This window comes from Saccopteryx bilineata, chromosome 1 (genome assembly GCF_036850765.1).
Source record: "Saccopteryx bilineata isolate mSacBil1 chromosome 1, mSacBil1_pri_phased_curated, whole genome shotgun sequence".
NCBI classification, from domain to species: Eukaryota; Metazoa; Chordata; class Mammalia; order Chiroptera; family Emballonuridae; genus Saccopteryx; species Saccopteryx bilineata.
The window spans coordinates 26,658,115-26,685,872 of NC_089490.1; the positions used below are offsets into that span (position 1 = coordinate 26,658,115).

General features: G+C 38.7%; 1 protein-coding gene across 1 annotated transcript; it reads right to left on the minus strand.

Moving 5' to 3' along the window:
- Positions 1-14,419: 14,419 nt before the first annotated feature.
- On the minus strand, positions 14,420-26,621 carry LOC136319835 (cysteine-rich secretory protein 2-like). The gene is made up of 7 exons (XM_066252966.1): positions 26,551-26,621; positions 25,264-25,380; positions 23,783-23,870; positions 20,091-20,236; positions 19,567-19,664; positions 16,709-16,797; positions 14,420-14,547 (listed from the first exon to the last, which is right to left on the minus strand). Exons 1-7 carry the CDS (start codon positions 26,617-26,619, stop codon positions 14,420-14,422), a joined length of 735 nt encoding a protein of 244 aa, XP_066109063.1. The 5' UTR covers positions 26,620-26,621.
- Between the last annotated feature and the right edge of the window lie 1,137 nt (positions 26,622-27,758).

Consider the following 27,758-nt stretch of genomic DNA (forward strand, 5'->3'; position numbering starts at 1 on the left):
TTAATGGGGTGACATCAATAAATCAGGGTACATACATTCAAAGAAAACATTTCCAGGTTATCTTGTCATTTAGTTATGTTGCATACCCATCACCCAAAGAGAGATCGTCCTCTGCCACCCTCCATCCAGTTCTCTCTGTACCCTTCCCCCTCCCCTCCCCCTCTCCCTCCTTCCCTCGCCCCACCCCCCATAGCCACCACACTCCTGTTCATGCCTCTCAGTCTCGCTTTTATGTCCCACTAATGTATGGAATCCTGCAGTTCCTGTTTTTTTCTGATTCGCTTATTTCACTCCGCACAATGCTACCAAGACTCCACCATTCCGCTATAAGTGATCCAATGTCACCATTTCTCCTATCTGAATAATATACCATGGTGTATATGTGCCCCATCTTCTTCATCTAGTCCTCTATTTTTTTTACAGTGATTAAAAGCCTTTAAGCAAACTCTTGGCCAATACAGCAAGAATCCATAAATGAGTAGTGTCCTTAACATGTTCCCCAAGTCCAAGTTGGCCCCCTCACCATGCCAAATCCCTGAAAAATGCAACCCAACCACAGTTCAGTCTGTTAGGAGCTGTCACAGGGAGCAGGAGTCCAGGAAAGTTCCCCACAGGAAAAGTCCGTATGGCACTGGAATTGTTGTCACCATTCTATACTTTGCAGCTCATGTCCAAGTCCCAATGACCGCTGCTTCTAGCTGGTAATGATTCAGGTAGACTGGAAAAAGCCATTTGCAGCATGCGTGGATATGGAGCTTCTGTTCTCCTCTGCCTGGAGAGTTGAGACCAGGTTGCTTTTCCCTGGAGCTCTGTGACTGTGGCCTGGTAAAGAGAACCTTGGGATACCCTAAGCTGGGTGGCAAAGGTAAATTCATAATACAAGTTGGCAAAAGGAGGAAAGAGAGCTCTAAATTAAGAGTAGGTCCCAGCCTGAAATATGAGTGGGGCATTGAGGTAGGAGGAATAAAGGAAACACTATATATTAAGCAAAGCAGCAGAAAATAGGACTATCAACACCCACAACAGAGATCTTTGAGGGAAGAATAAAGAACCTGACTATTCAGGCAAAACATAGTTAAGTGGCCCTTGTGCAAATGAGATCAGTTTACCTGCTTCTTGGAAGAAATACCCTAGGCTCGTCCACAGTGTCGTAGATGGGGTCGACGGCCCTGGGCACCTTCAGCCTTCAGTGGCAAACCCCAGCATTCTGGGCAAGGTTAGGTCATAGGTGGCTGGAGCAGGCCTGGAAGAGACTGAACCCTCCCTTAGAGGAGCGAGGGGGAAGTCCACCTTCCAGTGTCCCTGTTTCCTCACAGCAGAGGTGTGTAAGCCTGGCAGGCTTTAGCTCAATGACCTTCCTTTCCACTATTGAAGCAGGACCCAGATGGCATCCTATGAGACCCCTTTGGGGTGCTGGAGCCTTTAAGGGTGTATCCTAAAAGCTGGTAGTTCCCCCTGATCTCTTTTGGGCTTTTTCTGCCTCTAGGTATCTTAGAAGCCATTCTCAGAAGATCTCGCTGAGGGGTTTGAGGATCCCCATCCGCCTATATAAATCTTTTCCATATATCTGGAGCTATTTGGAAAAAAGACAGAACAGTGTTATTAGCTAGATCTAATAAAGAAGGTAGATTTGGTGTCTCCTGTTCATCAGCTTTCAAAAGAAACGTAAATTTTTTTTTTTTTAAGTAAAAAGCATGATATGGTAGACCTGTCGGAGTCATTGACCTGGTGTGCAGGATTCCCGGGTTCGATTCCCGGCCAGAGCACACAGGAGAAGCGCCCATCTACCTCTCCAGCCCTCCCCCTCTCCCCCCTCCCGGTTCCTCTCCTCCCGCCCACAGCCAAGGCTCCACCGGAGCAAATCCACCCTGGGCACTAAGGATGGCCCCATGGCCTCCGCCCTAGTTGCTAGAATGACTCCGGTTGTAACAGAGCAACATCCCAGATGGGCAGAGCATTCCCCCCGGTAGGCATGCCAGGTGGATCCCAGTCAGGCGCATGCAGGAGTCTGTCTGCTTGCCTCCCCATCCCCATCCTCAGAAATATACAAAAAATAAATAAATAAAAGAAAAAATACAAAAAAAAATACAAAAAAAAAAAAAGGGGGGGGGCATTCCCTTGTGCTAAAGCACCAGGAAGCATGGAGTGAGCTTGAGTATGTCCTATGAAACATGGAGCTCTATGTTTACATATAAGTCTTTGAAGAAGGAGGAACTGCTGAAATAGTTTGTCAGCATTTGTCCCTAAGACAGCAGTCTTTATAGTGGGAACACCATACGTAAATATTTGCTGTCTGTCTATAGATTAAGGGGGGAATATGGCCAATGCTGAAAAGCCATGATCTTTGTGCCCCTCCCCTCCCCCAACCCCCTCCCTCTCCTCCCCCTACCCTGTAACCCCAACACTGTTGTTCATGTCTCTGAGTCTCATCTTTATGTCCCACCTATGTGTGGAAACATATAGATCTTAGTTTTTTCTGATTTACTTCTTTCACTCAGTATAATGTTATCAAGGCCCATCCATGTTGTTGTAAAAGATCCTATGTCATCATTTCTTATGGCTGAGTAGTATTCCATAGTATATATATACCAAAGCTTTTTAATCCACTCATCCTCTGATGGACACTTGGGCTGTTTCCAAATCTTTGCTATTGTGAACAATGCTGCCATAAACATGGGGGTGCATTTCTTCTTTTCAAACAGTGCTATGGTGTTCTTGGGGTATATTCCTAACAGTGGTATAGCTGGGTCAAAAGGCAGTTCGATTTTTAATTTCTTGAGGTATCTCCATACTGTTTTCCACAGTGGCTGCACCAGTCCGCATTCCCACCAGCAGTGCAGGAGGGTTCCCTTTTCTCCACATCCTCGCCAGCACTTATTCTGTGTTGTTTTATTGATGAGCGCCATTCTGACTGGTGTGAGGTGATATCTCATTGTGGTTTTAATTTGCATTTCTCTAATCATTAATGATGTTGAACATTTTTTCATATGCCTATTGGCCATCTGTGTGTCCTCTTTGGAGAAATGTCTATTCATTTCTTTTGCCCATTTTTGGATTGGATTGTTTGTCTTCCTGGTATTAAGTTTTACAAGTTCTTTATAAATTTTGGTTATTAACCCCTTATCAGACGCTATGTCAAATATATTCTCCCATTGTGTAGTTTGTCTTTTTATTCTGTTGTTATTGTCTTTAGCTGTGCAGAAGCTTTTTAGTTTGATAAAGTCCCATTTGTTTATCCTGTCTTTTATTTCACTTGCCTGTGGAGACAAATCAGCAAATATATTGCTGCGAGAGATGTCGGAGAGCTTACTGCCTATGTTTTCTTCTAAAATGCTTATGGTTTCATGGCTTACATTCAAGTCTTTTATCCATTTTGAGTTTATTTTTGTGAGTGGTGTAAGTTGGTGGTCTAGTTTCATTTTTTTGCAGGTAGCTGTCCAGTTTTCCCAACACCATTTGTTGAAGAGGCTGTCTTTACTCCATTGTATTGTCTTACCTCCTTTGTCAAATATCAGTTGTCCATAGAGCTGTGGGTTTATTTCTGAGTTCTCTGTTCTGTTCCATTGATCTATGTGCCTGTTCTTATGCCAGTACCATGCTGTTTTGAGTACAATGGCCTTATAATATAACTTGATATCTGGAAGTGTGATACCTCCCGCTTTTTTCTTCCTTTTCAGGATTGCTGAGGCTATTCGTGTTCTTTTTTGGTTCCATATAAATTTTTGGAATATGTGTTCTATGTCTTTGAAGTAAGTCATTGGTATTTTCATTGGTATTGCATTGAATTTATAAATTGCTTTGGGTAATATAGACATTTTAATGATGTTTATTCTTCCTAACCATGAGCACGGTATATGCCTCCACTTATTCGTATCTTCCCTGATTTCTTTTATCAATGTTTTATAATTTTCTGAGTACAAGTCTTTAATCTCCTTGGTTAGATTTATTCCTAGGTACTTTATTTTTTTGGTTGCAATGGTAAAGGGGATTGATTCCCTGATTTCTCTTTCTGACAGTTCATTATTAGTGTATAAAAATGCCTCTGATTTCTGAGTATTGATTTTATATCCTGCCACCTTGCCAAATTCTTTTATCAGGTCTAGTAGTTTTTTGACTGAAACTTCAGGGTTTTCTATATACAATATCATGTCATCTGCAAATAATGATAGTTTTACTTCTTCTTTTCCAATTTGGATGCCTTTTATTTCTTTTTCTTGTCTGATTGCTGTGGCGAGGACTTCCAGAACTATGTTGAATAAGAGTGGTGAAAGGGGGCAACCCTGCCTTGTTCCTGATCTTAAGGGGATAGCTTTTAATTTTTGCCCATTGAGTATTATGTTGGCTGTGGGTTTGTCATAGATGGCCTTTATCATGTTGAGGTATGTTCCCTGTATTCCCACTTTGCTGAGAGTTTTGATCATGAATGGGTGCTGGACTTTATCAAATGCTTTTTCTGCATCTATTGAAATTATCATGTGGTTTTTCTCCTTTCTTTTGTTTATGTGATGAATCACATTGATTGATTTGCGAATATTGTACCAGCCTTGCCTCCCAAGAATAAATCCTACTTGATCATGGTGTATGATTTTTTCCATATATTGCTGGATCCGGTTTGCTAATATTTTATTGAGGATTTTTGCATCTAAGTTCATTAGGGATATTGGCCTATAATTTTCTTTTTTTGTGTTGTCTTTGCCTGGTTTTGGAATCAGAATTATGCTCGCCTCATAAAAGGAGTTTGGAAGTCTTCCTTCCTCTTGAATTTTTTGAAATAGCTTGAGAAGGATAGGAGTTAGTTCTTCTTTGAATATTTGGTAGAATTCCATTGTGAAGCCATCAGGCCCAGGACTTTTCTTTTTTGGGAGTTTTTTGATAGCTGTTTCAATCTCATTTGTTGTAATTGGTCTGTTTAGGTTTTCTGATTCTTCCAGATTGATTTTTGGAAGATTATATGGTTCAAGGAATTTGTCCATTTCATCTAGGTTGTCTAGTTTTTTGGCGTACAGTTCTTCATAGTATTTTCTTACAATATTTTGTATTTCTGTTGTGTCAGTTGTTATTTCTCCACTCTCATTTCTAATTTTATTTATTTGAGTCCTCTCTCTTTTTTTCTTGGTGAGTCTTGTTAAAGGTTCATCGATCTTGTTTACCTTTTCAAAGAACCAGCTCCTGGTTTCATTGATCCTCTGTATTGTTTCTTTAGCCTCTATGTCACTTATTTCTGCTCTGATCTTTATTATTTCCTTCCTTCTACTAGCTCTGGGCTTTACTTGCTGTTCTTTTTCTAGTTCTTTTAGATGCAGGGTTAAGTTGTTAATTTGAGCTTTTTCTAGCTTCTTGAGGTATGCCTGTAATGCTATAAACTTCCCTCTCAGGACTACTTTTGCTGTGTCCCATAAATTTTGAGTTGATGTATGCTCATTATCGTTTGTTTCTAGGAATTTTTTAATTTCTTCTTTGATCTCAATGTTAACCCATTCATTGTTTAATAACTTGCTATTTAGTTTCCAAGTGTTTGAATGTTTTTCAATTTTTCTATTGTGGTTGATTTCTAGTTTAATGCCATTGTGATCAGAGAAAGTGTTCGATATGATTTCAATCTTCTTAAATTTGTTGAGCCCGCTTTTGTGCCCTAACATGTGGTCTATTCTAGAGAATGTCCCATGAGCACTTGAAAAGAATGTATATTCTGCTCTTTTAGGGTGAAAGGTTCTGAAGATATCTATTAAATCGAGTTCATCTAATATGTCCTTTAAGTCTGCTGTTTCTTTGTTAATTTTCTTTCTTGAGGACCTATCTAATGATGTTAATGGGGTATTGAAATCTCCTACTATTATAGTATTGCTGTTGATCTCGCCCTTTAAGTCTATCAAAGTCTGCTTTATATATTTAGGTGCTCCTATATTAGGTGCGTAATTATTTATAATGGTTATATCTTCCTTTTGTATTGCTCCCTTTATCATTATATAGTGACCTTCTTTATCTCTAACTATGGTCTTTGTTCTAAAGTCCATTTTGTCTGATATAAGTATTGCTACCCCAGCTTTTTTTTCATTTCCATTTGCGTGAACTATTTTTTTCCATCCTTTTATCTTCAGTCTGTGTGCATCTTTTGATTTAAGGTGTGTCTCTTGTAGACAGCATATGTATGGGTCCTGTTTTCTTATCCACGCAGCTACCCTATGTCTCTTGATCGGATCATTTAATCCATTAACATTTAAGGTTATTACTGATATGTAATTGTTTATTGCCATTTTTTTTCTTTAAAACTGTTTTTCTCTTTTGCTATATTCTTTTTTTCCTTTGATCTGTTTACAACAGGTCCCTTAGCATTTCTTGCAGCCTTGGTTTGGTTGTAGTGAAATCCTTTAGTTTTTTTTTGTCTGTAAAGCTTTTTATTTCTCCTTCAATTTTAAATGATAGCCTTGCTGGATAAAGTAGTCTTGGTTGTAGGTTCTTGTTCTGCATTACTTTGAATATTTCTTGCCATTCCCTTCTGGCCTCAAGTGTTTCTGTTGAGAAGTCAGAAGTCATCCTTATGGGGGCTCCTTTGTAGGTGATTGTCTTTTTTTCTCTAGCAGCTTTTAATATCTTCTCTTTATCATTTAGCTTTGGTAATTTAATTATGATGTGTCTTGGTGTTGGTTTCTTTGGATTTCTCCTTAATGGAGCTCTCTGTGCTTCCTGAACATGTGAAATATTTTCCTGCCTTAATTGGGGGAAGTTTTCCGCTATAATATGTTTGAACAAAGTCTCTATCCCTTGTTCTTTCTCTTCTTCTTCAGGAACCCCTATAATGCGGATGTTATTTCTCTTCATGTTGTCACAGAGCTCTCTTAGAGTTTCCTCAGACTTTTTGAGTCTCTTTTCTTTTTTCTGCTCTGCTTCCATGCCTTTATTTATTGTGTCCTCTAACTCACTGATTCGATTCTCTGCTTCATCCATCCTGCTTTTAATTCCTTCCATTGTATTCTTTATTTCAGATATTGTATTTGTCATTTCTGTCTGATTCTTTTTTATTATTTCAATGTCCTTTTTTATATTTGTTATCTCTTTATTTAGGTTTTCGTAATGGCCATCTATGGTGGTTCTAATATCTTTGAGCATCCTAACAATCGTTATTTTAAACTCTGCATCTGGTAATTTGGTTATATCTGATTCACTTAGGTCCTTTTCTGGGGATTTCTCTTGGTTTATTTGTGTTGTATTTCTCTGCCTCCGCATTTTCTCTTCACGAGAGTGGCTGTGATCACGTGCTCGGGTGCACAAGGGTTGGTGGCCTTGGCCTTTGCCCCGCCCCCGTGTGTGATGTTATGCTCGGTCCTGAGGACACTGGCGAGCACCTTTGCTCAGCTGCAGGTCTCCGCCTGTTTCCGAGCTTTCGCCCTGCCTTTGCAGGATGATCCCACTCAAGGAACAGCTGCTAGCCTTGGCTCTACCACCAGGAAAGGCTGCGTGCCCAAGCTCAGCTTCGTAGCGGAACTCCGCCTCTTCTGGGCTTTTGGCTCCACCCCCGTGGGAGGAGCCTGCTACCAAGTCAGACCGCAAGCCTGGGTTGCACAGGCGTGGCAGGGATGTGCTCCTCTGCCCTTGCTCCGGGGCTGGTTTCTACCCTTTCTGGGTTTCCCGCCCTTCTCCCGGAGGCTGGATTACAGGCTGCCAGCAGCTGAGCTTAGCCGCTTTTGCACGCCCCCTTCTCCCTAGCCGGGCAAGATTGAGCTCACACCTGAGCCCACTGGTGGCCAGCCGGCTTCCGCCCCTGCCAGCAGATCCGCGCTTTTGTCTCCCGCTGCCGCCCGCTCTCCGGTGCGCCCTCAGCCGTGTGGGTGGGGGCGTTGCAGCTCGGACCCTAAGACTCACTACCGTAGACCCGAAAGCTCCCTCCTTCTATGCGACTCTGCTCTGAATGCCGCGGGGGAGCTTGTTTGGCTGCTCTCCTGCTTCCCTTTGCTGGTATTGCTGTTTCCGGGGGAAATATTCACTTCAGCTTTGGGGAGTGACTCGTCCCAGGGGTTAGAGTGGCTATCTCCCAAAAATGTTTCTCCCTATGCCTCCTAGATTGCACTCTCTTCCTGTTACTGTGGTTCTCTCCCCTCTCCCTCCGTCTCCAGGAGCCCTGGGTGAGTGTTTGTGAGAGAGATGTTCTGCGTGGTTCCTTTAAGAAGGATCCTGGGTCTGAGAAATCAGACTCTCTCACAAACAGTATCCTGACTTGTTTCCAGCTAAATACTGTCCTTATGCTTCTTCTGGGCTCTGGGGCTGCAGGCTGGGGCTTTGTTCCTGGGGCTCAGGGCCCTTTCCCCTCTGCTAAACTCACTTCCCGCCACGCGAGTCTCTCCCTGCTGCCGTTCGCTCCGAGAAGCTGGGCAGCCCTCTCCGCGTTTCCGCTTTTCCTACCAGTCTCTGGGTGGCTTCTTCAGCGTTCCTGGGTTGAAGAGTCCTTTTAGTTTAGTCCAAAGTTGGTTTTTCCAGTTGATAGTTCATAAAATTAGTTTGTAATCCACATTGGTTCTGGGAGATAGATGCTGGTACGTTCGCCTACTCCAGCGCCATCTTGTCTCTCTCATCAATCTTTATTTATATAAATATACAATCAAAAAGAGGAACACTTTTAGTTTATTACTCCTTTTTGAAGTGTGGGTATGTATTACTCTGATTTACATATGAAGCTATGGTTCAAGAATGCTAATAAAGAAAATATTTTAAATTATAGATATTTCCTACAGATTAATATCAAACTTTAAAGACATTTTTGACTCTTCCATTTGTTACATGTTAGTCACTATACATTGCTCTCCTACATTATTTTTCAAGTTAATTGACAGTTATTCCATGATGACTTGAAATATTTTTCAATATTTTTCAGGCATGTAGATGATTTGTAACTATTTTGTCACAGATTAAATTATTTTCTTCTTTGCGATAATACTGCTAAGCTGCAGAGACATTCATCTCTTTGTTAGAAAAAAAAAATTAAAAGTAAGAGTAACTTTTGCCCTGGCTGATTGACTCAGTGGTAGAGCATCGGCCTGGCGTGTGGATGTCCCAGATTCGATTCCCGGCCAGGGCACACAGGAGAAGCACCCATCTGCTTCTCCCCCCTCCCCCCTCTCCTTTCTATCTTTCTCTTCACCTCCCGCAGCCAAGGCTCCATTGGTGCAAAGCTGGTCTGGGCAGTGGCTTCAGTTGCAATGGAGCAACACCCCAGATGGGCAGAGCATCACCCCCTGGTGGGCATGCCAGGTGGGTCCTGCTCAGGCGCATGCTGGAGTCTGTCTCTCCACTTCCTCGCTTCTTACTTCTGAAAAATATAAAAAAATAAATATATAAAATTAAATTAAGAGTAACTTTTGACATTTTTGTGGCTTTTTGCATCTTATATTCACAAGCTTCAACATGTTCTGGGATTTAGCATATTACTTTACTCACCCTCTAAGAATTTGACGTAGTATCATGACTTTAAGTATCATCCATTCTATGCAATAATGATTCCCAAATTTTTATTTTAGAAATTCAACTACCACTCCATACCTCCACTTTTAATATGCTGTAAACTGAACAATTTTATTATGAGTAGAGTAAAAAGTATGTTTAGTGACCATTTTAATATATTTTTGTGAATTATTTATTCATGTTCTTAGCCTATTTATTATACAGTATTACACAAACATACACACACACATTTTTTTTTCTTTTCTGGAGAGGTGATTGTTCCTTTATAGTTTTTTCTATATAGACAATGGACAGTTTAATTTCTCTCCAATAGAGTCAATTTTGCATTTCTATTTTCCTAAAAAAAATTTTTTAATCTAGGTGTCCAAATATATTTGCATGGAGGTTTTAATAGTTCCTACCACCTCTCTCTCTTTCTTCTTATTTCTTCTATTTTAGTAGCTGTTTCTTCCTTGTCATCTTATTATGTAAAATTTTTGGTTTTATTATTTTTTCCCTTTATTAAGCTACCTAGTCATTTGTCTATTTTGTTAATTATAAAACAGAATTTTTATTTATTTATTATATCTATTGATATTCTTGTCTCTACCTCATTAATTTGTTTATGACTATTTTTTTCTTCTTTAGAGCTACTCTACTGTCCTTTTTCCATATTTTTGAATTGAGGATTTAATTAACTTATTTTAATATTTTGATAAAAAATTTTAAGCCAATGATTTTTTTATCACTACCTAAGAGTGTTCTACACATTAAGTAGATATTTTGTCATTATTTTTATAGCAATCTTGACTTGTATTTGTATTTCTTCTGTTATCCAAGACTTGTTTAATAAAGAATTTTTAAATTTCCAGGTAGAAAGGCTTTTTTCAGTTTTAATTTTGTTTATAATGTATGGTTTCAATAAATGATAAAATATTTTATATTTCTATTTTATGAAACATATCTGTGATCTAATAAGTGATCAATTTTAAAAAATGTTTTATGTACTTGAGAAGAAAGTGTAAGATTATTACTGTCTGTTGGTCAAATAAGTTTGCAAATATGATGTATATGTTTGCTCACTTATAGTTTGCATTGGGTGTGGGGTGTGCCTATAAACAGGCAAGATCTTTATAGCCTAAGGCTTACAGTTTTAAGACTAAGCTTTTCCCCACACCCTTGACTGTTGCATGAGGTGGGGTGGTGCACTCTCATGAGAAATCCCATTTATTCCTCAGATAAGTGACTTTGTATCAGAGGCTTCCTTATTTGTATATTGGATTAAAGGTTTTGATTTCTACACTATAAAATGGGTCAGAGGAACCCATGCTGGAGGAGAGCAGAGAAAGGCCACGTGCAGGAGAGAAGAAGCAACCAAGATGGTGAACTGCTGAAGGAGAAGACAGTTTGTGCAGAGTTTGTGCAGAGAGAAGGAGAAGGGGAACAGAGGTGAATAAGGCTGGTGTGGCAGAAAGCTTTGATTCCAGGAAACTCGGATAAGTCAGTGGCTTTGGGAGCCCTGAATGGAAAGGGAAGTGTTTTCCCACTGTGTATATTTCTTGCCCGCTGGGTGCAAGCTCAGATTAAAGCTAATGGCCCTCTAGTTCTTGGCTCCATTGTTTCATTACTGACTGTCTGAATCAAATGCGAACCTGCACAGGCCAAGCAGCTGTGATGGTGGCCGTGGCTACTGGCTTTACACTGTGTAAGCGAATTTTTATGTCTTCTATATTCTGACTTTTTATCCACTTGATCTTTCTTGAGAGTTGCATGTTAGTCTCCTATATTATTGTTCTGTTTATGTCTCTGTGCATCACCTACAGTTTTCATAAGATAGCTTTAATGTTATTTTGTGCACAGGTGTTTTATAACTTTCATATGGTGAGTTGCATCTTCAGGCATTACAAAGAGTTTCATATTTTATGTATTTTGGCTTGAATTCTTTCTAGTTTGATATCACAGTCATTGTCCCTGTTTTCTTATGTTTTATATTTCCATGACATACCTTTGCTAATTCTTTTACTTTTAGACTTTTTAAGTGACTCTTTCATAAGACATATAGCTTGGTTTTATTTTGTGCCAAATTGAAAATTTTAAAGTAATTGATTTAAGCCCATTCATATCTATTGATATGACTGATTGTGGGAGACAGGCTGTAAACTACAAAGTTTTTATAGCCTAAGGCTTAGTTAGTTTAAGACTAAGCTTTTCCCCACACTCTTTTAAGACTAAGATCTTCCCTACACCCTTCTAATATATATAATATACTAAGCTTTTCCCCACACCTTTGACTGTTGCATGGTGGGGAGTGGTGCACTCTTAGGAGGATTCCTGTTTATGTCTCAGATGTGTGACTTTGTATCAGAGACTACCTTATTTGCATATGACTCTGCACTATACAATAAAGCAGACTAGGGGCTTTGCTTTTGCTCCGGCTTGATATCAGTTTGCAGAGATGATCCCATCCTTTTTCTCTCTGAGTTTATTTCTTCATTCCGCACCATACTCACTCAGGACCTGACAATTACAAGTTGTGCTAGTTCACAGCAACTGATATGTTTTTTCAACCATATCATATTATTTTACATTAAAATTATTATGTGCATTACATATTTGCTTCATTTTCAAAACGAATTTCCTTTGCTCTTTAAAATAACGTTATGACATATGAAGGTTTTTACTTTTTATTTTAATAGTTACTTTTGTACTTATGCTTTTATAGTGTCTTTAATTCTGTATTATTTGCTGTTTCTCTAGGGGACTTATCAGCTTTTAATAAAATCTTAAAGTTCTTTTGCCCTGTCCAGATAACTTGATTGGTTAGAGCATCATCCTGAAGCACAGAGGTTGCTGGTTCAATCCCCAGTCAAGGCACATATAGAAATAGACTGATGTTCCTGTCTCTCTGTCTCTCCCTCTTTCTGTCTCTAAAACCAATAAAATAAACATTTAAAAATAATAAAAAATAAAGAATTCTTGAGTTCTCACTTACTGACTATACTACAATAAATGAGTTTATTCTACTTTTTTGGGGGAGGACAGGGGAGGAGGGACAGGAATGTGGAGCTGCTCCTCTATGTTCCCTGACTAGGGAACCCAACAGGCAACCTTTGGCTCCAGGACTCTCATCCCACCTAGCTATCCAGCCAGGGATTACTTTCTTTTTTATTCTCAGAGAGACAAAGAAAGGAAGGGAGAAAGAAGGGAGGGGTAAGGGAAGCATTCATTTGCTGTTCCATTCAGTCATGAATTCATTGGCTGCTTCCCATGTGTGCCCTGACTGGGGATTGAACATGCAACCTTGTTATTTCAGGATAACACCCTTAATTGATGGAACTAACTGGCCAGGACAGCTCATTCTACTTTTCTCTTTCTCCATTCTGTATCTAATTTCATAAAAAATCATTTCATTTTGCCAACATCTCCCCATTTTCAAAATTAAAATATCAAGACCTTGATTTCATTTATAAATACAACTGCCAAGACTGACTATAAATCTAAAACTTTTACTTTAAATTAATATTTAATAAAAATATAATGCATAAAATCTTGAATATGTTAAATCAATGTAATGAATAACTCATGTGCAATAAAACATTAAAAAACCATGAACCATTGTGATGCTACTATTTTTTTCTTGTGTTGTATTCTGACAGAGGTGATACAATCTTTCTTTTTTAAATTTTATTTATTGATTTTAGAGAGAGAAATATCAATTTGTTGTTTCACTTATTTATGCATACATTAGTTTATTCTTTTTTTTTTCTTTTTGAGAAAGGCAGGGAGAGAGATAGACAAGAACATCAAGCTGCTCCTGTATGTGTCCTGCCCTGGGAATAGAACTGGCAACCTCCGTGCTCCAGGACGACACTACAACCAACTGGGCTATCTGGCCAGGGCTTAATTTCTTTTGGTTTTTAGAGAGACTAAGAGAGAAAGGGAGAGAAAAGGGAGGGGAAAGGGAAGTATCCATCTGTTCCACTGACTGGGGATGAACCTTCAACCCTGTTGTTTCCGAACAATGCTTTTAATAGACTGAGCTAACTGGTCAGGGCCACATTGGTTGATTATTTTTTTTGTATTTTTCTGAAGTTGGAAATGGGGATGCAGAAGCAGATGGGCTCTTCTCCTCTGTGCCCTGGCCGGGAATTGAACCCGGGACTACTGCACACCAGGCCAACGCTCTACCACTGAGCCAACCAGCCAGGGCTACATTGGTTGATTCTTATATGTCCCATGGAACTCGCAACCTTGGTGTATTAGGACAATGCTCTAACTAGTTGAACTACCCAGCCAGGGCTCTAAATCTGCCTGTTTCTGATTCTGTTTACATCACTGGAGGCTTCACATGATGCATTTTTCAGCAACATTTCCTGAATACTTTGTGGATTCATTAATGTCGTTTTGCTTCTTTAAGTGTATGATGTGTAGGTTTGCTTTTAAATTTTTCAGATACTATGTCTATTTCTGTTCTTGTTGTTTTCTAAACTATATCTAATTCCATAGACATAACCACATTTTTTAGGAAAATATTTTAGAAATTTTGTTCTACTTAATCATTTAATTTATTTACACTGATTCTAACAGGAGTAGTTATGAATTCTACAAAATACTGCATAAGAATCACATCTATATGTTTGCTTAGATAAGGTCTTTATTCTATCAATAAAAGCCAATTACTTCTGTTTATAAAGAAGACCATAAGATAAAGGTCGATGTTCATTTCTGAATTCATTGTTTATATATGTTAAAAGTAATGGAGTCAGAATGACAATGATGTTACTTTTTTTTTTTTTCAAGTTTGTTTCAGGGAACATGTAATTCTTCATTTCAATCTGAAAGCCTAGTGACCTAAACCCTGTGGCGATACATCTTTAAAAATTCCTGACTTGACTTTAACTAACATGCTGACAGTTTCCCCTCTGAGAGGTGTCGATTAAACGGTACAGTCCTTCTCCACAGTCTTGTGCATTGCATGCTGAGTATTTCAGTAAATTTTGTTTTCACATAGGCAAGTTGCCTTGCATTTTTCCTTGAGCAATTCATGTTCACAGCCAGCTTTTTTCTTCAAGGAATCACAGTTACTAAGGAGATCTTCATACTGGCAACTATTGGCTGGAGCAAAAACAGATTAATTACATTATTATTATTTTCCTTAGCTGCAAAACAATTTATCAGAATGCATAGGGTAGTAGCATTAGACAAACTAGTCAGCTCTCTTACATTATGATGGGCCTTTCATTTCTTAAAGGACATGTTAAGTTGCCTTTGTTGAGCTCACTGTTTAAACTATCATTTATTATTATTTTTTTTATTTTTCTGAAATGAGAAGCAGGGAGCGGAAGACAGACTACCACATGCGCCTGACCAGGATCCACCTGTAATGCCCACTAGGGGGCAATGCTCTGCCCATCTGGGGAGTGGCTCCATTGCCACCTGAGCCATTCTATTGCCTGAGGCAGAGTCCATGGAGCCATCCTCAGTGCCCAGGCCAGCTTTGCTCCAATGGAGCCTTAGCTGCAGGAGGGGAAGAGAGAGACAGAGAGAAAAGAGAGGGGGAGGGGTGGAGAAGCAGATGGGCGTTTCTACTGTGTGCTCTGGCTGGGAATTGAACCTGAGACTTCCACACACTGGGTCGATACTCTACCACTCAGCCAGCAGGCTAAACCATCACTTTTTAAATTTTGAACTTGACCCTGGCTGGTTGACTCAGTGGTAGAACATTGGCCTGGCATGTGGACGTCTTGGGTTCAATTATCACCCACAGAGTCTAATGTGGGAGACACTAGCTATTTGTGACTAGAGAACTTAAGACATATGCTAATAAGAAATATTGCCATTGTTTTATACTCTTGGACAGCACTGCTTTGACTACAGTTTTTCTTTCTGGAGAAAGTGATATCTATGAAAAGATTAAGAGGTAAAAACAATGATAATATGCCCCCTTTCCTTCTGATATTTCTTCTTGGATGCGCCTCAGAGGTCCCAAACTCAACAAACCTCAAACTAAACTCATCATTGACAATTCTTGGAGTTTGTCTTCCTACATCCCTTCCATAAGCTCAGTGAAATGGTTCTCTGACTACTCAGTAATTTAGGCCAGGGACTGAATCAGTCTGAACTCCCCTCTACTTCTGACCAACATTCAATCAGCACAGGTAACAAACACTGGCTATTGTATTCTTTGTCTCTCAACCCTATTTGCCTTCATTCATTTTGCCAGTAATGCTGTAAAGACATCCACTTTTTTCAACTTACGTTTTTCAACTTTTTTCGAGCTGGCTTCCAATTGTTTCTACATACTATCTCGCTAGAAAGCTTTTTATGAAACATTATTCTGATCGTGTCACTCTTTTGTTTAAAATCTTTCAGTTGAGTGTTTATAACTAATAGGATAATTCCAAGCTCCTTAACAAAGAGCGTTCAGCAGAGGTCTAAATCTTTAACTGTTTTTCTTCTTTAGTTGATTTATAGCTTTGATATCATCAATATTCTGAATTATAGCTTTATAATTCAGTCAGAGAGAATGCTAACTAAAGGTGAATGTATTTGAAAGGTAAAAATCTCAATGAATGGATCAACACCATTGTTCATAATTTTAATAAAAGTATCCCAATTATAAAAGGCCACCAGCTATGTTTACTCCTCTCTATAATAGCTTTAGAAATGATATATATGGTATTGATTTTAGTCTCTCTTTTTGCAACAATATGTTTGTGAGATCTGATTCAAAATTGTATACAGACTGGATTGTCTTTAAAAAGTGCCCAACGCTACTATCAAATTATAAGGTAGGTGATCATTTCTTAAGTCAAACACTATAATTCCAATTATACTCTAAAAATATGGTGATCAGCATGATGAGTACATTAGCTCAAAAGAAATTTAATGTTTGGTTTACCTGTCTAGACTGAGCCATTATGTCATCTCACACCACAGATTTACACATTTCCATTCTTTCAAAATGAAGGTACTACTTTTGTGTAGTGATGTTTGATGAAATGAAGTATGCATCGGTAATATTAATGAGCTCTGCATAGTCACAAAGCCATTGATGTTTCATTATGTTAGGTATGGTAACATTCTTTTCATTACAAAAATTATGTAGGCTACTAAAGTGTAAAAAGTGTTTACTTAAACACATTCTGTTGAGGAATATTTCTGTTTTTTTCTCATCAAGACATTATTTAAATTGGTAACTTTAGGAGATTAATTTATAAAAATAGTAAAATATCAACTCTTTATTATAATAGCAAAATAATCACTTCAAACTTACTGCATAGTCCATTATCACAGTTACCAGGGCAACTGGCACAGGGTGTTCCTTCTTGGTAAGGTGTATTCTTTTTACTTAGATTATTCCCACTGAAATTTAAAATACATAATGTCAAATATTTTTCACTCTGCTCTTTAGCTTACACTGCAAGGGTATCTCACCAGTCACCAAATATACATTATTATATGTTAACAAAAATGAAAAAAAATGTAATTCCCAATGTGTAATTAAGATAGCTTCCAAATTAAGAAAATACTTCACACATTGACCCATCTCCTTGACTATAATTTGGCAGGTTGAGGCCCTGGTCAGTTGGCTTAGTGGTAGAACATTGGCCCAGAATGTGGATGTCCTGGATTCAATTCCAGTCAGGGCACACAGGAGAAGTGTCCATTTGCTTCTCCACCCCTCCCCTCTTATTTCTCTCTCTCTCTCTCTCTCTCTCTCTCTCTCTCTTTCTCTCTTTCTACCCCCATCCTGGAGCCATAGCTTGATTGGAGCAAATTCACCCCAGGCATTAAGGATGGCTCCATGGGCTCCAGCTCAGGTGCTAGGAAGAGTTTGCTGAGCAATGGAGCAATGCCCCAGATGGACAAAGTATCGCCCCCCCCCCCCAGTGGGCTTGTCTGTTGGATCCTAGTTAGAGTGCATGCAGGAGTCTATTTCTCTGCCTCCCTTCCTCTCACTGAATTAAAAAATAATAATAGTAATTTTGCAGATTGAACAACTAAACTGGGTTAACTACAATTTAAAGTTTCAGAGTATATGTCAACACTCTATCTCACAGTACACTTGGTCCAGTTGGTAAGGCCGTGCACTCCAATGTGCTGGCTAGGGGTAGAACATTATTGCCTAGACAGAGAGGAGAAACTCTTATGGGGGCAGCAGTTGCAGTATGAAAAACAATACTTGATGCTACAGTATCATTTACACTTAGAAGATGATAAAATACCATGATTTCTCTGATATGTAAAAGGGAGAGTAAAGCTCTAGTATGTATAACTTTTTTACTTCTAGACAGGGGTAATAACATTGAAGTAGTTAGTGGTGTGTGTGTTTGTGGAGCAGGAAGAGTTGTGGAAAATTTGTGAATTTCTAGAGGTATGTGAGTGATTTTTCTGTTTACCAAAACAAGAAAAATTTGTTTTAAAAAGTTTTGATAAACATCAATATCCAGGGTGTAATTACCTTACAGGGGTTAACTTGCAACTCACTGATGATTATTATCCTATTGGCCATTTATTTTATTTGAAAATACACGGGAGTCCAACTGGGCTAAGGTTCCAAGGTAAGGCATGTGAATCTCAGCCTGCCCACACAGAATAGAACTATTCATGTGTGAGCCTTTGGAAAAATTATTCAACAGACATAAAAGTGATCTGGAAGTTCTCTCCCCTCTGCTTTCCCTTATTATTCACTTCACCCCTCACCTCAGATGCCTAGCTCCCGAAACCTCCCCGCTCCAGTCAGGCAATGGGCTTGAATAAATTCTCCTAAAACTTTTCATTTCTTTCTAGTAAGCCTTAATAGGTGCTTGTGGTCATAGGACTTTGGAGGCCACATTTCTCAAATGGGAGATCAATATCTCCAGGTTTTCTACAATCTCGACATAAATCCTGTGGGAGAGTTGGTTTTCAGGGGTCCCCCCTGCCTCTGGTCATAGTGAATTTCAAGTATTAAAAGAAATCAAGGCTAACACATATGATGAAATTAGATCTTCAATATATCCATAAGATTTATTATAGATGACTTCAAACAGATTGCTTGATGAAATAGTATGTTTCCTGCTATAAATCAAGACAGTATGGGATGGTTCATTACCGAGTTTCTTCATTTTGTTTTATTTTATATTTTTTGTTTGTTTGTTGAAAACTGCTAAGAAACAGATGTTAACTTTTTCTGAACTCTGAATTATATTCAAGATCTCTTAAAAAGCTTTTGAAATTCAAAAGAACAAATCATTTTTAAAGGTAACAACGTAAGCGGCTTTTTGATAAACAGGTATGAAATTTTTTTGCAGAAAAGGCAGACATCACAATTTTGGACCCCAATTTGCCACTGCACTACCACCTTTTGCTTAATCATCAAACTTCCACCCTCCCCGAGTGTGAAATTAGTGGGAATTGATGATAACAAGTCCAGAGTCATGCACACTCCACATGCTCATGGAATTACCTTGCACTTTAAGGAAAGGCAACTGAGAGAAAAGACATCATTTTATAATTGAAGAAAGAGAGCTTCAGATTTTATACTTGGACCTGAGAACTCAGTCTCTCCTCTGATCAGTTAAATGTATCTCACTTTAAAAATCAATCCCAGGCCCTGGCTGGTTGGCTCAGCGGTAGAGCATCGGCCTGGCGTGCGGGGGACCCGGGTTCGATTCCCGGCCAGGGCACATAGGAGAAGCGCCCATTTGCTTCTCCACCCCCACCCCCTCCTTCCTCTCTGTCTCTCTCTTCCCCTCCCGCAGCCAAGGCTCCATTGGAGCAAAGATGGCCCGGGCGCTGGGGATGGCTCCTTGGCCTCTGCCCCAGGCGCTAGAGTGGCTCTGGTGGCGGCAGAGCAACGCCCCGGAGGGGCAGAGCATCGCCCCCTGGTGGGAAGAGCGTCGCCCCTGGTGAGCGTGCCGGGTGGATCCCGGTCGGGCGGATCCCGGTCGGGCGCATGCGGGGGTCTGACTGTCTCTCCCTGTTTCCAGCTTCAGAAAAATACAAAAAAAAAAAAAAATTAATTCCAAAGATTTATTCCTCCCCTTTACTGACATATATTTATATGCTGATTCATTTTCTATATGATCATTTAAAAATATCAAATTGCTGATGGGATTATTGGCATTAAACTCTGAAGTGCGTACTCACACAGGGCAATAGTGGCAGACGTAGAAGTACTTTAGACTCTCTTGATTGGGACAATAGGCGATTCCACACCCAACGAGGTATGATGAATACCAAACAGCCTACAAATCCATAAGGTAATATATAAAGAATACAGAAAGAAAAGGGGAAATATTGAAGAACAAATATCAAAGAAAGTCTTGAAAAAATGTTACTACTATAGTTTGTAGACATATATCAATATTTTATGAAAATACTTAAATTATTGAAACAAAGTCACAAACTATAAACATATTAAATTTTTACATACATTCACTATTTTATTCATTTATAATGTTGGAAAAGAGACCAAATGCACTTCCTAACCAAGAATTTTACAGCCCATGAAATAAAAATGACAGCTCTAGGTGAAGTACTAGCCCGTGCCAGGACTGTATTGTACCTAGTCAGGCTCTCTCCCCTAAATGAAACACTGGACTTGGTCGCAATTTGGAGATGCTTTCTCTAATAAAGTTATGTGAAGAAGTATTTTCACTTGTTCCCTTTACCTGGGTATAATGTCCAACCACTGCACTGGAAGTCTTTGGTCCTACACCATAGATAAAATTATGTCTCTCATTATACCAGCTTTCGATTGCATCTGACCATGCAGTAGGGTCACTTGACATGTAGAGATTCTCACCACATCTTGTACCTATGAAGGATTAGAGCACGAAGAAAGCTAAAAAACTGCAATGGCAAAAGGAATCAACTAGACAAACACCAGGTTCTTGCCTTTCACGGTGCCTATACTTGCTAACTGTTGATTAGCACATAAAGAAGGTGGTTCCATTCCTTATCAACTTGAAAGCTATAGAGAAGAGAGGTCTGCCTAGCACAGTGAGGCTGGCCTGCCTAGCACAGTGAGGCTGGCCTCAACAGGTAAAGCTTGAATAAGCTGAGAAGACCTTATTCTTTAAAATTCTTCCTCCTTCTGCATTGACAAAGATGGATTCTTTTTCATGCTAAATTCTTCTTGTGTGTAATGTCTCGTGTTCTCTCAACTTCATACTGTAAGGTTGCAAGGGGTGTTGATCAACTTTTATTCATGTCTCTCCTATTCTTGCCCACCTTACCAGATATATTTCAAATGTAGGATTTATGTGAAATGTTTATGAATATGCTTTTCTGTAAACTTTTGAGAAAGAAAAAAAGAAAGCATTATAGGTAGTCTTAAAAGCCCAAACAAGAAACAAGAAGAATGACAATTTTCAAAACTTCGATCTTCCTTTAATAAATCAGGTTGTCACAAGGCCAAGTCCTCCCCAGAGACTAAGGCAAGAAGGACCTAGACGGGAGTGACAACAGCAAGATGGTGGAGTAGGAAGCCTGGACTTTCCTGCCCTCAACAAACCCACTGATCCAACAACAGTTCTTGAACAGATTGCCCCTGTGAGAAGTCTGAAAACTAACTGAAAGGCTCTTATATCCTGGCAGAATATGAAACCAGGCTCATTGGAGCCTGTGGGGGATTGAAACACTTGCTGGGAGCCCTACTCTCGGCATAGTGCCATGTGATCAGCAAGAGGCCCTCCCACCCTCCAGTTTCTCCCACAGGAGGCAATGATTTGGTTCGGGTGTCCAGCATCCCAAGTTTTCCAAAGAGGCTCTCCAGAGGGCTGATTTCTGTTTTTCTGGTCTAGCAGCTCTGAGTGTTAGGCCAGCTACCTGAATGGGAATGGATATGAGGGATTGGGCAGTAGAAACTGCTACTGTGTCCCCTTGGTTCAGCACAGAGCAAGAAAATGAAAAATCTCAGCTCTCAGCTTCCCCTTTGGGTATACGGTTACCAAGAGTTGATCAATGCATTTAGTGTTCCACTTTTGCCAGGGTTACCCAAAGAACTGGCCTCTTTCTTGTCAGTTTTGGAGCTGTGATAAGTTTGGCATAGTCTTGCCCTCCGGCGAAGAAGAGGGAAGACAGTTTGGTTTGGTAGATTCCACAGATCTGCTTCCTAGTTTAGCAGAGATCAAGCAGACAAAAATCACAGCTGCTTGTTTCGTTCTGGGGAGGAAGAAAGGTGTTCTGGGCGTCCAATGCCTCAAATTTCCAGAGGCTGCCCAAAGATTGACTTCTGATTTGCCTGTTTGAGAAGCTAACACGACTTATCACTAGACCTGAAGCTAATGAAAACAGAGACAAGGATTTCGACTGGCAGTTGCCACTGTTTCCCTTTTTGGTCCAGGACAAAGTGAGCCAACAACAACAAACAAAACAAAACAAAACAAAAAAAACAAAAAAACTTAGCTCTTAGCCTCTCCCTGGGGAGGGAAAAAATAGTCCAAAGATTTCAATATTTCTGGGTGCTGCTTAAGAAACTAAGGGTCTTTTCTGACTATCATGGACTAGAATAGACATTTCCTCAAAGATGATATAAAAATGGCCAAACAGGGATATGGAAAGGTGCTCAGCACCACTAATCATCAGGGAAATGCAAATCAAACCACAATGAGATATTGCCTTACATCTACCAGAATGTGTTATTGAAATAAAAAAGTAACTGTGAGGTTGTAGAGAAAGTGAAATTCTTTTCCACTATTAGAATGCAAAATGGTGTAGCTACCATGGAAAATAGTATGGAGGCTCCTCAAAATATTAAAAGTAGAGCTACTAAATGATCCAGCAATTCTGCTTCTGAATAGTTATCCAAAGGAATTGAAAGAAGGATCTTAAAGAGACATTAGCACTCTGATGTTCATTATAATACTATTTACAACAGTCAAGATGTGGAAGCAACTAAATGTCTGTGGATAGATGAATGGAAAAGAAAATGTGGTTTTTATGTATACACAATGGACTACTATTCATCCTTTAAAAAAGAAGACATTTGACAACATGGGACAACATGGATGAACCTTGAGGACATTTTGCTAAGTTAAATAAGCCAGTCATAGAAAGATGGCTACTGAATGTCTCCACTTAAATGAAGTGTTTAAAATACTCAAATTTACAGACTCAAAGAGTGAAAAGGTGGTTTCCAGGACTGGTAGAAAGGGAAAATGGGGAGTTCTAAGTAATGGGCATAAAGTTTGAAATGCATGATGAGCAAGTTCTAGAGGTCTTCTGTACAACATCGTACCTGCAGTCAATAACAGTGTACTACTTAGAACTTTTTAAGCGGGTGGATCACACATTAATTGTTCTTAAATAATACAAATAATTTAAACAAAAGTACCTTGTAACCTATAAAAGTACCCCTACTTTTTTAAGCTCTCACTTAATATTTACATTTTGGTGGTTTAGAGTATAAAGTATTTAGGATATCCCCTTTAATAAGAAAGGAAAGAAATTAAGACTATAATAGTAGACTTGGAACTTTAAAATTATTTGTTTCAATCTTCTACTGAGTGGTCATCTCTCTTCATAATTGCATTATAATATGAGTATCAACAGTATAAACAATAATAGTCCTACTGAAATGACAGGTAAATTATTCATTAGGTTCAAACTGGTCCTGCCTATATGTATATCATGCTTGATAATGTATATAAATATTGTATTTAAAGTTTATGCATACAAATGTTTTTCTTTTCATAGTTTTTTGATCCTTGATAAAATATGTCCCGTATGTTTTTTTAATTTAATATTATTCTATGGATTATAGGGCACACAGTACATACAATATACTTGACTGTTATCAAGCATTCCTTAAATGATTCTACATACCCAAAATATTCATCCTGACTAAAAATAGTTTAGTATTTTTAAAGAAAAGAATCAGAAACAATTCCACATATTTAAATATATTTTATGAACACAAAATAAATAGATTTCAAAACAGCAATACAACACAATATCACAAAAAGGCAGTGGATTAGAAACCAGAAAGCCTGATTATATACATATATTTCAATATACGACAGTACTTTAGGTGTGTTCTTGGGTAAGTCATTCCTTCCACATCCTAGTTTCCAAATCTTTAAAATTTAGAAAACGGTGATACCTGACCTTTACTCATGAGCTGATTGAGAGAAATAAATTAAATACTGCTTGAGAAATAATTTGCATAACATATACAATCAACAAGCACAAAATGGTACTTGTCATACTTATCTCTGTATATTTGATTTCAAAAAGACAAGTGTAAGCAACATTAAGTCACAATCTTGATGCGACAGCCTAGAATGGTCCATTCTATTTGATTTGTCTACTGTTGTTTTATTTCTTTATTTACTCAACAAATATTTACTAATTTACATACTGGTCTTTCGGTCCTCTGCATTACTATGTTCTAGAGTGCACTTGTTTGCCCATTTTTGGGCATTTTCCATGGCCTCTTTGCTCCATTCCTAAATGTCATAAAAGAAAAAATACTCTTAAAAGTTCAACTCTAACAAGGCATATGCATTATAATCTGATTGATAGATTAATCTGCACTACCTCAAAACTTCTGTAGATATATTATCTATTTTTCACTGGTCTTATAAAAATCTTTTGAAACTGCTGGATAGATCAGTTGGTTGGAGCATCGTTCCAAAACACCAAGGTTGTAGGCTCAGTCCCCAGTTAGGACACATACAAGAGTCAACCAGCGAAGGCATGGGTAAGTGGAAAAATAGGTTAATGTTTTTCTTTCTCTCTCTTTCTCTTTCTCCCTTCCTCTCTTTCTAAAATCAATACATAATTTTTTTAAAAAAAGTCTTCTATCTTTTGTTTGGTGTGTCATTACATGCTACAGTGCTGGTTTTCCAAAAAAAACAGTTCACATGTGATGTGTCTATGGAGAAAAATGTCTAATACAACAATATCTGACTAGTTATGATCACACAGCAGCTACACCTGAGATTTTCAGTAATTTGGTGCTATTCTAAATACTGATCAACATGTGACATATCTTAACTATATTTCAATAGTAAAAAGCTAGCCTAGATTATTCCCAATTCTATTTTATTAGCCCATTGTGTTCATGTGGAGATATCTAGCTTTCAGGAACTATGCCCTGGACAGTGGGCTATTTACCCAAAATGGCACTCAACCTGAAAGAAAAGAAATTTATTTTAGACTAGGAAAGTTAGTGAAGAAAAAAATGTAACAACTTTACATGTGATGTCTGAAGATTTGAACTCTGATTATGCCTTCCCAACTTTATAGCCCTATAATCATTTTTTTTTTTTTTTGTATTTTTCTGAAGCTGGAAACGGGGAGGCAGTCAGACAGACTCCCGCATATGCCTGACTGGGATCCACCTGTCATGCCCACCAGGGGGCAATGCTCTGCCCATCTGGGGCATTGCTCTGTTGCAACCAGAGCCATTCTAGTGCCTGAGGCAGAGGCCATCGAGCCATCCTGAGCACCTGGGCCAACTTTGCTCCAATGGAGCCTTGGCTGCGGGAGGGGAAGAGAGAGACAGAGAGGAAGGAGAGGGGGAGGGGTGGAGAAGCAGATGGGTGCTTCTCCTGTGTGTCCTGGCTGGGAATCAAACCCGGGACTCCTGCACGCCAGGCTGATGCTCTACCACTGAGCCAACCAGCCAGGGCGGTAGCTCTATAATCTTGACAAGCTATTTAACCGTTATAAAGTAAAATCCAGAATTTCTTTTTTGCCCATAACACAGCTCAAATGAAACAACAAAACGGAGGCAGAACGTTATAAGCCACAAAGTTCTTAATGGATTCCAGTTACTGACTGCCTGCTCTCCCCACCGCTTGGTCCCACCACTTTCCTTATATTACTTCCTCTTACCATCTTTAGCATGTTACTGGCAGGTGGAGAGACTGATTTCCTTAGTTCATTGTGTTTATTTACAATATCATTTTGGACTTTTGTTTGAGGGGTTAACAAAGCAGTAAAGGCTGGATCCTAAAGAGAAATAGAATTAGAAATTTTGTGGTTTTTTTTCTTTTAACATTTTTTAATTTCTTTTTTAACATATAAAAGTGACTAAGTTTATTCAAGGAAGGAAAGATAACTTTAAAGAGTGTTTAGTTCAAGCCAATATTAGTTGTTAAGCATCGCCGAGGAAACTCAGCCAAAGCTATGACAAACTGGAAAGAAGTCATTTGAAGCTTTGAGAATGAAAACATAGTATATGGTATGACAAATTTAAAAAAATCATTTAAGGCCACAAATACTTATTTCTAGCTTCCAGGCAACTCTTAATCTGGCATGTGAATGATACTATCTTCTAACCACAAAGGTGCACAATAGGAACATTAAGACATAATCACTCACATTTGATCATGCTGCAGCAGGGGGAATAGGGTGGGGGGGGGGTTCAAGGTTCATCCTAGACTTTGAGAAAACTGACCAGTCATGGTACAATGTCTGTGTTTACAGACAGAATGTATTCAGAACATAACAGGGAAAAGGTGTTTAGGCTTAGTCAAAGGGCATTCAAAATTCTAGAAAATTCATTCTACCTATTGTGGTTATGAAGTCACTCAAAAGACAATTTATTTGCAGTATTAAACAAATCGCCAAGGTAGTTTGGAAGGAGCAAAGCCATGCAATTAATGGACTATTGTCGACTTTTCCTTTAATAACAGAAATATAATCAAGGTAGCAAAGCAGATGCTGATATTTTTGGTTTATCTTTGTGTGTGGGAGTGTTAGGGTCTAAGTCTGATTGTAGTGTAAGGTGTGTGAATTGTTTCATAAAGCTACACAATTTAATGGCCTAAATTTACAATGATCTAAAATATTATACATATTTCATTATGTATTCAATATAAAAAACCATTAACGCAACATTTCCCTTTATTTTATTGTACTCAGTCTTTGAAAGCTGGTATGTATTTTATACTTAAAATTCATCTTATTTTGGACCAGCCATATTTCAAGTATTTAGTGGCCACATGTGACTAGTGGCTACTATACTGGACAGCGCAGCCTTAGACTGTCATCTAGATAATTGCGTCAGGTGCCCTGAGGGATCAGTTAGTACTCTGTGATGTACCAGACACTCTTGACCTTTCCACTGCCACATAGTTGCCTGGCTAGCTCTGGAAGGATCCTCCCGTCTACCATTACCTTTCCTTCTGCAGGTAAAGGTGACAACAGCACAGCAGCCAGAAACAGCACCACTGGGAGTAAAGCCATCACTGGGGAGGAAGCCAAAGAAAGCAAAGGTCTGCACTGAAACATGTGGTACGTGAGGTAGGAGGAGAAAACCACTGTAATGACCACAGTCATCCCAAAGCAAGTGTGACTCCCAAACCCATAATGTGAGAAGACAAGACTGTCATACAGTGCCAGTAGAATCAGAGTGGAACCAACTTTGTCTCTGATAGGGACAATAAAATATAAAAACTACAGAGCCTGGCTGATGCCCTTGAAGTAGATATAATGCATATAAATTGCCATACTTTCACATTTTTCTATGAAATATAGTTCTAGTTCCATTGCTTCAAAGTCCTAAGCATGGAAATTATTTATTTAGAACACATTTAGAATGAAATGTAAAGAATCTATTCAAGTTTCAGTTTGATATAGTGGGTAAAATTTATTGGATATCAATCTTTCAATAAACATTTAACCATAAAGTTTTGAAGATCACGGATGAATTAGATATATCATTTTACCATGGGAAAAATAAAAGTGATTTTAAAATGTTCACATTAAAATAAATGAGTGATCACTTACTGTTGGTTCTCACAGCAGGATAAAGTATCTGCTTTACCTGCCAGATAAAGAAGGTTACAGCACAACAAATATTACATCTGTTTCTACTGTAGTAAATTCTGATTGTGCAACTGAATCTAAGTCAATAAATTTCTGAAACAAAAATTTTTTTACACCAATAGCTTCAAATTTTATTGCCAGTTTTCTGACATTGGTTACCACATAGCTTTTAATCTGAGTAAAGCACACCCTTCCACCCTAACAGTCTTTTCTTAGACACACTAAAATTCGGACACTGCCTTTTTGGCCCAGTATTTTTATAATAATAATTCTGGACATTTTAATCATTGCAAAAGTAACCAGGATTCTACCTTATAGCTGAATTTCTATGGCTCAGCTTTCTGTAACATTTACTTCTTAGTTAACAACTTTCTATAGCTTATTGGCTAAAAACATAGTTTTTAAGAACATCAGTGCTGGGAAACCTTCTTGGAGATTCAGTTTCCTCTTCTGTAAAATGTAGATTATCTTATCTTAGGTTTGCCCTGGAGACTGAAAGGAATAATATACATAAAACACCTAATACAGTGCCTGGCAGAGAATACTCAGTCAATAGA